The following is an 11,366-nucleotide window of genomic DNA, read 5'->3' on the forward strand; positions in this document are numbered from 1 at the left end:
CCCCTACACTACAGTGGAGTTGTGAGGAAGAGAGGTTGAGACTTTGATGAATGTGAGATTTCTTGTGAAAAAGTTAAATATTTTAAAAAGTATAAATAGTTAAAAAGAGAAAAGTAATGCCGATAAAGTTCAAAAGAAGCTGCACGTTTTGATATATGAATTGTTGAAATAGCACAAAGTATGAAGGACTAGAAGAAGACCGTAAAAAGGCGGAAGAAAATGGCCAAACAGAAGAACAATAGTGTGACTGCTTCAGCAGTCACACTAACTAGGAAAAAATCCACACAATAACAGTAGTGCCCGGGCTTCGCCCGGGCACTGGTCCCTGCAGCTATTTCATAGCTGTTGGGACCAGTGCCCGGTGCGATTGCCCGTGGCCCTAACTAGAAACAGCATTTCCTAACGGAACATGCGTGTGAATGCTGAAACCCAATGCTGAACCATGCTGAATTAGCAGAATAAATTGACAAAGACATGCGGAATGGCATACAAGAAACATGTCCATGGAAGGAATTGAACCCACAACTTCATGAGCAGTAACCTAACACACTAACCATACGGCCACAGAGAACCTGAGTTACAATGAGCTTTATACTATGAGGAATCAAAGACTGTCCAATGACAGCTGAATAATTGGAATCAAAAGTCAAGCAATGATGAGAAATGACTGAGGCAGGAATCGAACCCATGACCTTATGATCATTAAGCCTTTACTCTGCCACTCGGCTACAGAGAGCACACTGCTTTCAAGACTGTTGTCATTCATTGTAATGTGATGATGTGCTGCAAACTGGTATGAGTAATCAAGGAGATAACAAACACCTGTAACCAATTGAAGGCGGGGGAGGAGAGCAGAATTCAACATAACATAACAAGAGTTCTTCCCTTGGATTCGAACCAGTGACCTTGGGGTTGGCAAGCGGCCACCCTACCCCCTACACTACAGTGGAGTTGTGCAAAAGAGGTTGAGACTTTGATGAATGTGACATTTTTCAATGATGCTTAAAAAAAAAAGTAAGGAAAGTGCAGAAATTAGCCACACCAAGCAAGAAGAGGACTTTTTTGTGACCTGTGACTATTTTTTGGTGAATTAAAATGAATTAAAAAGCACTTAAAGCAGAAGTAAGTGGACCGGTCGTTTTCGCTAATGCTGCGTTCCAGGCAGGCTTTTGAAATCGTAAATTACAGCTTCAAGTCACAACTTACGACTTTGTAGCGTTCCAGGCAACCCACTCGTGTTTTTCCGACCTGTTTTACCGGTGAAAGTCACTATAACGGCCACTCGTAACTTCTGACCGGTGAACTCGTACCAGATCGAACTGGTACCACTTCACGGTCGGAAAAATACGAGTTTCCTTGAACGCACCATAACAGTCCTCGTCCCTACGTCGCCACATTCACGGCGTTCCTTGGCTGCACACACAGCCCTGCATGCCGTTCTCTCTCCTCATTGGATAAAAACTGTAGGATACGATAAATGTTTTCTCTTCGGCTCAGAGCAGAGCAGAGGGACTGAGAGACCCGTGTTTCAGACCAAACACTCTATGTAAGTGATTGCTGTCGGAAGATATAACTATTTAAGACTTATATTAACACAAATATATCACTTACTTCTGCTTTAACAGCAAGTTACAAAGTTGAGCTCCTTCTCCTGCTGCTGTGAAAAAAATGCATTGGGCTGAATGAGAGCAGAGAGCTCCCTGGCTGCATTTAAAAAATATTTTAAATTATTATCTAAGAATGGAAGAATGAAGAATGGAATGGAATTGTTTGTTTGTGTATGTGTGCATGTGTGTCTGTGTGTGTCTGTCTGTGTGAGTGTGATGCCTGTGTTTGTGCGTGGACATCCTCTGTCAGTCTGGTTTATCATGTGTGTGTGTGGGGCTGTGTTTAAAAACATCTTAACGAGCGGCCAGGCTGCACCTGCACTGTTCTATTTATAGACTTTGATAACAAGCTGGCCCCAACAGCTGGCCAACTGCACACAGAGCAGAGCAGAGCAGAGAGATTTGAGCTCTGTGCAGCTTCCCAAAACAGCCCAGTAAAAGAGAACCGTACCTCTTATCAGAATGTGGTCCTGACCATCTGGGCAAGGAGACCTTCCTGAGCACATTGATGTGCATTAAATGTTTGTAGGGCAAAAACTTTTCTCAGGGTTGCAAGGTAGAAAAGGGGGGCATTTCTACTTTTCTAAAAAAAACAGCTCCTACTTTTCTATTGAAGTGGATGAGCCACTGGAGCGGGTCTAGCTGCACAATTAGGCTCATAGAGACAATTCTGTAAGTCTGTCTGCTGTTTTGAGCACATTAAATGAGACACGACAAGTGTGGCTACAAACCGGTGAGGAAATCATGTGTCCAGAGTTTAATTTGTGGCCGTGCTGGCAATTTATCCAGAAAAAATCCTGAATGTTTTTTCGATCCCTCTCACTCTAACGATGATGTCACTCACTCTGACCCAACCCCATACACACTCATTGAAAAGTGTGAAATTTGTCAGAAATCCTCATGTGCTTTTAAAGGATTTATCTCAAAAACGGTACAAGCTATGAAAAAGTTGTACATACAGGATGAATACATTAGAAGTTTGTCTACAGCTCAGAATTTGAATGAAGTCTCTAGCTGAAAGTATGTGGACGCTTTAAAGGCTGAAAGAAGTCAGAAGATTTGAAGAGTTTCAAGACTGTTCCAATGCATTCTCTATGGGGAAAAAAAAATCAGAAATAGTTGAATATTGCAAAAAGTATGAATAGTTGAAAAGAGAAAAGACATAGCACACCTGTCCCGAAAAGGCTGAACATTTTGATATTTGAATTGTTGAAATAGCACAAAGTATGAAGGACTAGTTACATGACGAAGAAAGGCAGAAAATGGCCGAACCGAATAACAATAGTGTGAATGCTTCCAGCATTCACACTAACTAGAAAAAACATTTCCAAGAATGGAAATGGTGTGAATGCTGAAAGCAATGCTGAATGAGCTGAAGAAATTGTTGAAACAATGCTGAATGAGCTGAAGAAAGAAAGAAAGAAAGAAAGAAACAAGAGAGAAAAAAGAAAAGGACAGAAGGAAAGAAAGAAAATCGGAAGGGTAGATGGAGAAAGAAAGAAAGAAAGAACAAAAGGACAGAAAGAAAGAAAAAGACACAGAGAGAAGGGTAGATAGAGAAAGAAAAAGGTAAAAAAAACAGAATAATAGAAGATAAAGAGAATAGAGAATGAATGAAAGAGACAGAGGGGTAGTAAGAAAGAAGAAAAGAAATTGGGGTGGATAAATGAAAGAGAGAGATATACAGAGAGCGGTAGAAAGAAAGAAAGAAAGAAAGAAAGAAATGGGGTAGAAACAAAGCAAAGAGAAAAGGAGTAGAAAGAAAGACAGAAAGAAAGAAGTAAAAAGAAATGGGGTAGAAGAAAGAAAGATTGGAACAAGAGAGAAAAAAGAAAAGGACAGAAGGAAAGAAAGAAAATGGGAAGGGCAGATGGAGAAAAAAGAAAGAACAAAAGGACAGAAATAAAGAAAAAGACACAGAGAGAAGGGTAGATAGAGAAAGAAAAGGGTAAGAAAAACAGAATAATAGAAGATAAAGAGAATAGAGAATGAATGAAAGAGAGAGGGGTAGTAAGAAAGAAGGAAAGAAATTGGGGCGGATAAATGAAAGAGAGAGATATACAGAGAGCGGTAGAAAGAAAGAAATGGGGTTGAAACAAAGAAAGAAAGAAAGAAAGAAAGAAGAAAAAGAGAGAGGGGGATGATAGATAGAACGAAGTAGATGGATGGATGGATAGAGAGGGAAAGATAGAAAGAAGTTATGTAAAATACAAATGAAGGAGTAAAAGAAAGAAAGAAAAAGAAAAAAGAGACAAAGGGTTTGAAAAAAGAGATAGAACAGAATAATAGAAGATAAAGAGAATAGAGAATGAATGAAAGAGACAGATGGGTAGTAAGAAAGAAAGAAAGAAATTGGGGTGGATAAATGAAAGAGAGATATACAGAGAGCGGTAGAAAGAAAGAAAGAAAGAAATGGGGTAGAAACAAAGAAAGCGAAAAGGAGTTGAAAGAAAGACAGAAAGAAATGGGGTAGAAGAAAGAAAGAAAGAAAGAAAGAAAGAAAGAAAGAACAAAAGGACAGAAATAAAGAAAAAGACAGAGAGAAGGGTAGATAGAGAAAGAAAAAGGTAAGAAAAACAGAAAGATAGAAGATAAAGAGAATAGAGAATGAATGAAAGAGACAGAGGGGTAGTAAGAAAGAAGGAAAGAAATTGGGCTGGATAAATGAAAGAGAGATATACAGAGAGCGGTAGAAAGAAAGAAAAAGAAAGAAATGGGGTAGAAACAAAGAAAGAGAAAAGGAGTAGAAAGAAAGACAGAAAGAAACAAAGAAGTAAAAAGAAATGGGGTAGAAGAAAGAAAGAAAGAAAGAAGAAAAAGAGAGAGGGGGATGATAGATAGAACGAAGTAGATGGATGGATAGAGAGGGAAAGATAGAAAGAAGTTATGTAAAATACAAATCAATGAGTAAAAGAAAGAAAGAAAGAAAAGAGGGGTTAAAAAAATAGGGAGGGGGATAGATAGATAGATAGATAGATAGATAGATAGATAGATAGATAGATAGATAGATAGGACACATTAACACGTTACACGTAACACGTTAAAAGCTGCATCCTATGTCCTGGCTCCACCTGTAATTGTACTACTATTAATAGAGTTGGAAAGACTAAACGTCTGAACTGAAATTCATGAGAAAAATATAAATTGTTGGAGATTTTTACATCAAAAGTATAAAATAATTGAGAGCCTGATGAATTTGAGCTGAAAACCTGTGTGTGTGTGTGTCTGGGTGTGTGAGTCTGACGGTCTCTCTGTCTGCGTGTACATGTGCAGAAAGTAAAACTGTTGATAAGCGCCACAGACCTCCTCTCTCCCTAATGATCTGATTGATTACACCTGTGTGGCAGCCTGCCCTCAGAAGTTACCATGGTGACTACCATGCTTACATTTTACTGTGTGGAACAGTGTTGTGTTTGTGTGTTTGTCTGTTTGTGTATGCGTGACTGTGTGTGAGTGTCTGTGTGTGTCTGTCTGTGTGTGTGAGTGTGATGCCTGTGTTTGTGCGTGGACATCCTCTGTCAGTCTGGTTTATCATGTGTGTGTGTGGGGCTGTGTTTAAAAACATCTTAACGAGCGGCCAGGCTGCACCTGCACTGTTCTATTTATAGACATGATAACGAGCTGGCCACTACAGCTGGCCACTGCACTACACAGAGCAGAGCAGAGCAGAGAGATTTGAGCTCGGTGCAGCTCCCGAAAACAGCCCATAAAAAGAGAACCGTACCTCTTATCAGAATGTGGTCCTGACCATCTGGGCAAGGAGACCTTCCTGAGCGAGGCAATGTGCATTAAATGTTTGTAGGGCAAAAACTTTTCTCAGAATCGCAGGTTAGAAAAGGGGGGCATTTCTGCTTTTCTCCAAAAATCTACTCCTACTTTTATATTGAAGTGGATGAGCCACTGGAGCGGGTCTAGCTGCACAATTAGGCTCACTGAGACAATTCTGTAATACCCCTTTCCCACTGGCCAAAAAACCTGTTTAAACCCGCTAACAATCGGCTTTTTGTGGCAGTGGGAAAGGCGCACGACGCGGGTCAAACGACTCGGCAAGCGACGCGGGTTAAAATCGCCTTTAATCGGCTCGGCTCCGAACGGCTTGCAGTGGGAACGCCAGACCCGCGTCAACCCGCTAATTTACGTGATGACACTGAACGTTACGTGACGCTACGTCATCGCGCCGGTCGCGTCTCATATCACGTACCAAAACAAAGCTCTGCTCCGCTCTGCTCTCATCCGAGACTGGGATCAAAACATCAGAGAACACTGACCAAAAACGATAGAAAAAAAGAAAAGAAAAGAAGCGACAGTCTGTTTAACTGACGTGTTGTGCCGCGGACTTCCGTCATCCGGCCGCAGCAGACTCTCTGTCCTCCGCGGTTCTGGTGCTCCAGGTCAGCCAGCCAGAGAGTCTGCCTCGGCGGACGGACACTCCGCGGCGGGCGGCTGTGGCATGACTGTGTGTGTCTCTTGCACCGCGGATGAGAGCGGGGCGACTGGTTTATGCTCTGTCTGATCCCTCAGCGGGGGGTCAGACTCGGCTCATTTTGGTCAATGGGAAAGGGGCCAAATGCCGATTGTTAGCGGGTCGACCCGCGTTTAAAAAACCCGCGTCGACCCGCTAATTTTAGTGGGAAAACGGCTTAAGTCTGTCTGCTGTTTTGAGCACATCAGATGAGAGACGACAAGTGTGGCTACAAACCGGTGAGGAAATCATGTGTCTAGAGTTTAATTTGTGGCCGTGCTGGCAATTTATCCAGAAAAAATCCTGAATGTTTTTTCGATCCCTCTCACTCTAACGATGATGTCACTCACTCTAAGCCCTGCCCGTTAAACGCAATACACAACCATTATAAAGTTGGATTTTGTCGAAAACTTTAATGATTTTAAAACAGCCAAATACCTAAAAACTGTTGAAGATATCAATAAGATGAGTCATATGTGAATAGATTAAAAGTTTGTCTACAGTTTAAAAGTCAAATGGAGTCTGTGGGAGAAAGTATGCTGACGTTTTACAGGTTCAAAGAAGTAAGAAGATTTTAAAAGTTTGAAGATGTTTTCAATGCATTCCTATGGGGAAAAAAATTGCAGAAAAAGTTAAATAATTTAAAAAGTATAAATAGTTCTTAGTTCTTTCAGATAGGATGGAGCTTTATCATTAAGAGCCTTATAAGTCAGCAGAAGGATTTTGAAGTCTATTGTAAATCCTACAGGAAGCCAGTGGAGAGAAGCTAAAGTGGGAGAGATGTGCTCTCTCTTCCTAACTCCTGTCAAAACCCTCGCTGCGGCATTCTGGACCAGCTGGAGACTCTTTAGAGAGTTTTTGGGACATCCTGACAGGAGAGAGTTGCAGTAGTCTAGCCTAGAAGTGATAAATGCATGCACCAGTTTCTCAGCATCACTCTGGGAGATGATATTCCTGATCTTAGTGATACTGCGCAGATGGAAGAAGGCGGTCCTAGTCACATGTTGTAGAAAAACAGAACATTTTACTATTTTTAAATACTTTTATTGTCATAAACTGTGTGTTGTTGTAGGGCAAGCAGCATACCGCTATATCTAACATAACAAAACAAGCCCCTTTTAAGATTTAGTTTTAAAAAAAAATAAAGTTCAAAATGCAAAGCTGTGGGAAGTGAAATAATGAAAGCCATTGGTAAAACAAATGACATTTCCCTCAGCATCATTTCTAAGTAAACAGTCATCTTCCATGCACTCATTAGTGAAAATAAGTGTTAAGTAGTTTTCATGTGACGTCACCGCCCGTATGGAACGCCCCTCTGGCGGTCAAAACAATCCACTTCCCCGCTGTCCGCGGCTTAGGACAAAACAAAACACACACTGCTCCCTGCTGCTTCAAAAATTCCGGTGTTATGGCCCAACTGGTGTCTGGTTTAACTGGTTACCTTACCGAACAACAGCTGTGCTGCACTTCCGTCCGCAGATTTGTCACAAATTCACAAATCAAGCCGCAGTTCACATGTTACTGCAGCCAATATGCTTCTGTGAGTGAGCCTGGCTTATTCCTCCATACGGACAGTCAGCGCCACACTACTCTCACTAGTCTGCACAGTACTGCACACTATGACAATGCCTGTCATGTTAAAGTTACGAACTAATGGAAAACACTCTGAAAATACGCTAATCAATACCGGTCCCGACTCCCGTTACCATGTCGCTGCCGCCGCGGGCAGTGCTGTTGCCGTGTCCGGTGGCGGGCGGTCCCGGGTTACCATTACTGCCGCTGCCGGTCCCGCTGCTGTCGGACCGCCGTCATCGTTGCCGTCGGTAGCGGTGTGTAGCAAAGCTCCGGGGGGGGCTGGTCACCGTGGTTTGTGGGTGAGAGCAGCAGGGAGCCTGGGCTGAAGCTCAGGCCTTGTCCACACGAGCCCGGGTATTTTTGAAACCTGAGTTTTGCTTCGCGTCCACACCAGTGGTGTAATAAAAACACTCCGTACACACGCAACTGTGAAATCCGCTACCAAGTGACGCAATGCACGTGTGGAAGGCTGTTTTAACCAATCAAAATACAGTGGAAACCGCTTGGATCAAAAGGCTTGGGACGGAATCATTTCTATACAAATGCTGTTTAAATAATTCGTTATCAAGAAATCCGCTTATAGTGTTCATTTTTGGTCATTTTATGGATGTAAACATGCGCAAAAACCATTTCAAAACTACGTGTTATTATAGCTTTATTTCACAGACTCCAAGTCCAACAATTAAATAATTAATTTAATAAAAATGTGTAGCCTATTTATTTTATTTTCGGCGATGTCCCTTTGACGTGCACTGCTGCAGCAGCCTGCACATGTTGCTGCGCTGTGTCTTGACTCTTGTGCTGTGTGTTGTTGTGTGCTGTGTTGTTGTGCTGTGTGCGTCACCTGGCTGTTGAGCCACATGACTGTCTGTCGGTGCGGCGCAACTCTGGCTGTTGTGTTGTCTGTCAAAACATGGATGAATGAAACATATCCACTTAATATCGACCGCGGACGTCACGGATACATTTTCGGCTTTTGGCTCGTTCCTCATCTCCACATAGGCTCTTTTTTATCACTGCATGGCAGCAGCGCGACCCCCCCTCCCGTCGTACCCAGGACATAGGCTATTGCCTGTTCATTCATGAAAATCATCCCGAAAAGCTCTCAATCAAACAAGGTGGGGAATAAGAAACTGTGGCGCTACTGTAGTAGTCCTGTAATTTTAAAAACACACACGCTGTGTGGAAAACCAGCTGTGGTCTGTGATTGAGGGTGAGTTTGGAGCTGACAAGAGGATCGCCCTGACGACCGTTTCGTTATATTTTTCTCATCGAAAAACTATACAAATAGCCTAGCATTTAGATGATGTAAAAAATAAAAAAAATAAAAAAAAAAAGTGATAAAAATCCACTTTGTCACCTCCATTTTTGCGAGCTTACCTGCAAACCGCTGCAAACAACCTCTGCGGGCTGGCAGTGTTTACATCAGCACGTGTGCAGCTATGACGTAAACGAGTAAAACAATCACGGTTGCAGTGTCCACACGCACCCGGTGAAACCAACCCCGGCCGAAAACCCCACCCTGGACTCTGGTTTCAAAAAACCACGGTTTCAGGGTTCCAAAGCACGGTTGCATGTGGACAGGACATACAACCGGGAACATATGTTCACGGTTTCAAAAATACCCGGGCTCGTGTGGACTAGGCATTAGACTGTGGAGCTCAGCGGAGCTGCGGTACCAGGACGGTGTTCCCGCACAGGAAACTTACAGGTACATTTCTACCACTTCAATGAGTTCACAAACATTATTTTAAGATCAAAAAACTACAAAATGGGGCTTTTAATCAGAAACCAGTTGGGCCATAACACCGGAAATATTGGTTGCGGAGGATGATGGCTTCTCCACCAGGTAAATGTAAACATCGCCCAACTCGAGCTTCGGCAGGGAACTGGTCATCTTAAACAGCTCGTATACAGCAGCTGGTGTTGAATATGGGTCACAAGTGCCCAAAACTTCAAAGTTGTTTTTATATCTTTCTTTCTCGGCTGCTGGCAGATCATTTAAGTAATTACTCGGTTGTTTGTCCATAGAGAGTCCATTGCGCTGCCATTTTGGAATGTTGCTTTTGACCGCCAGGTCACTGGGAAGTCACGTGACTGAAAGCTATCAATAGGCCAACCTCTGTCCCATTAATCATTATTCTCTGATGGCTATAATCAGCCAATCAAATCTCATCTATATGTTGATGAACTGCTCCTGTGCCTCTCTGTTCACCAACATGACCTGGACCATGTGTTGTCTAACTCTTTCTGTAGATGAAGCAGCCAATCAAAACACACTGGAACTGCATCATGGGATTGGAGAAGAGGACCATGGGAGGCTATCAGCACTTACTTGTACTTTGTTCCAGCCTTTTCTGGCGTACTCCTCAGTAGTCCCCTGTTGTGTATTGTGTCACATAGTGGTGGTGTTGTCTGTGTGGGTCTGTCCAGGTGTTGTGAACTCGACCCAAAAGGCAAAGCAAAAGCCTCTCCTCTTTCTGTTTTCTATTGAAAGACTTTGATATTTGATCTTCCCGACCAGGAGAGTCGCTGTCTTTGTATCAATTTGTCAATAAATGCATAGTTTTTGTATGTTGTGTTCCTTTTGCTTCTTCTAACTGAATCGTGGTCTTTCTGTAAGCAGCTCCTGCATTAAAAAGTACTTGGTAGTCCTGACCGTACTATTATATTACTGCTTCACTGAGCCCAACTACGATGACTACCTGCAACAGCTGTGATGTCGTCACCGTGACAACATGTTACCATAGAAACACTGAACACATGAGGGGATTCTACAGCTAATAAAGCAGTGATTTCTCACCATTTAGATGCTAATATAAACCAATAGGGGTGGGAGAAAAAAATCGATTCACATAAATATCGCAATATCTTTTTTGACGATTTTTTTTTTTTCAGAAATTGATTTTTTTTTTTGGGGGGGGGGTTTAAAATATTGTGCATTTGTTAACCTTTTTTACATACAGAGAGTCCAGGTTTTGAAAAGGGTTTAAGTTCACTTTATAATGGAGTATGTTAATTTATAGGCTCCTACAGTATTTGTGTGCAGATAAATGCAGACTAAAAATCGAGAGAATCGGCAATATCCTAGAATTGCAATTTAAATCGAATCGCCATCCAAAAAATCGTAGAAGAATCGAATCGGGAGAAAAGCATATCATCCCAGCCCTATAAACCAACCAAACAGTTAATAAGTCAGTCAGTTTTATTCCAACAAGTCAATCAGTTTGTACAGAAGATACAAATGCACCTGTTACATGGACACTCTGCACTGTGCTTGGCTCTGGAATGTCACATTAAAGGCCACTTTTTTCCGAACGTCAAAAACGTAAGTCGGTTTTGCCGGTTTTGCTCTTCCGGTGGAATTTTATGTTTACGTTTAAATGGTTTCGATAGTCACGGTAAATGCATGGATTATTTTTTTTTTTTTTTCCAATGAAAATCTGTAAAACGCATGGATCATCACACCAGCTTTTAACAGTGGATATCACACAAATTGACATCCGTGTTAAAAGCCAGCGTTAATAGATCCATGTGTTTACCGCAACTATGACAACAACTGAAAACCATGGAAAAGTAAACGTACAATTCCACCAAACCGGCTTCCGGTTTTGACCATAGATGACGTTCGGAAACTTGTGGATAAACATAAATTATACAAAGCACAGGACAGTGCTGTTCAAATAAACTTCATGATCATATGATCTCACATCAACTTCCAT

At 42.0% G+C, this 11,366-nt stretch overlaps 1 protein-coding gene across 1 annotated transcript in view; it reads left to right on the top strand.

Annotated features, from left to right (window-relative positions):
• The window catches only part of clns1a (chloride channel, nucleotide-sensitive, 1A), a 30,362-nt gene extending 20,060 nt beyond the window's left edge, over positions 1–10,302 (top strand). Inside the window, exon 8 of the mRNA XM_085794751.1 lies at positions 9,901–10,302. Coding sequence (XP_085650877.1) covers position 9,901 — 1 coding nt within the window. The 3' untranslated portion in view covers positions 9,902–10,302. The remainder of the gene's footprint in view (positions 1–9,900) is intronic.
• Positions 10,303–11,366: the final 1,064 nt, after the last annotated feature.

Source organism: Trachurus japonicus, chromosome 13 (genome assembly GCF_045865225.1).
Source record: "Trachurus japonicus isolate A0001 chromosome 13, Traja_1.0".
NCBI lineage: Eukaryota > Metazoa > Chordata > Actinopteri > Carangiformes > Carangidae > Trachurus > Trachurus japonicus.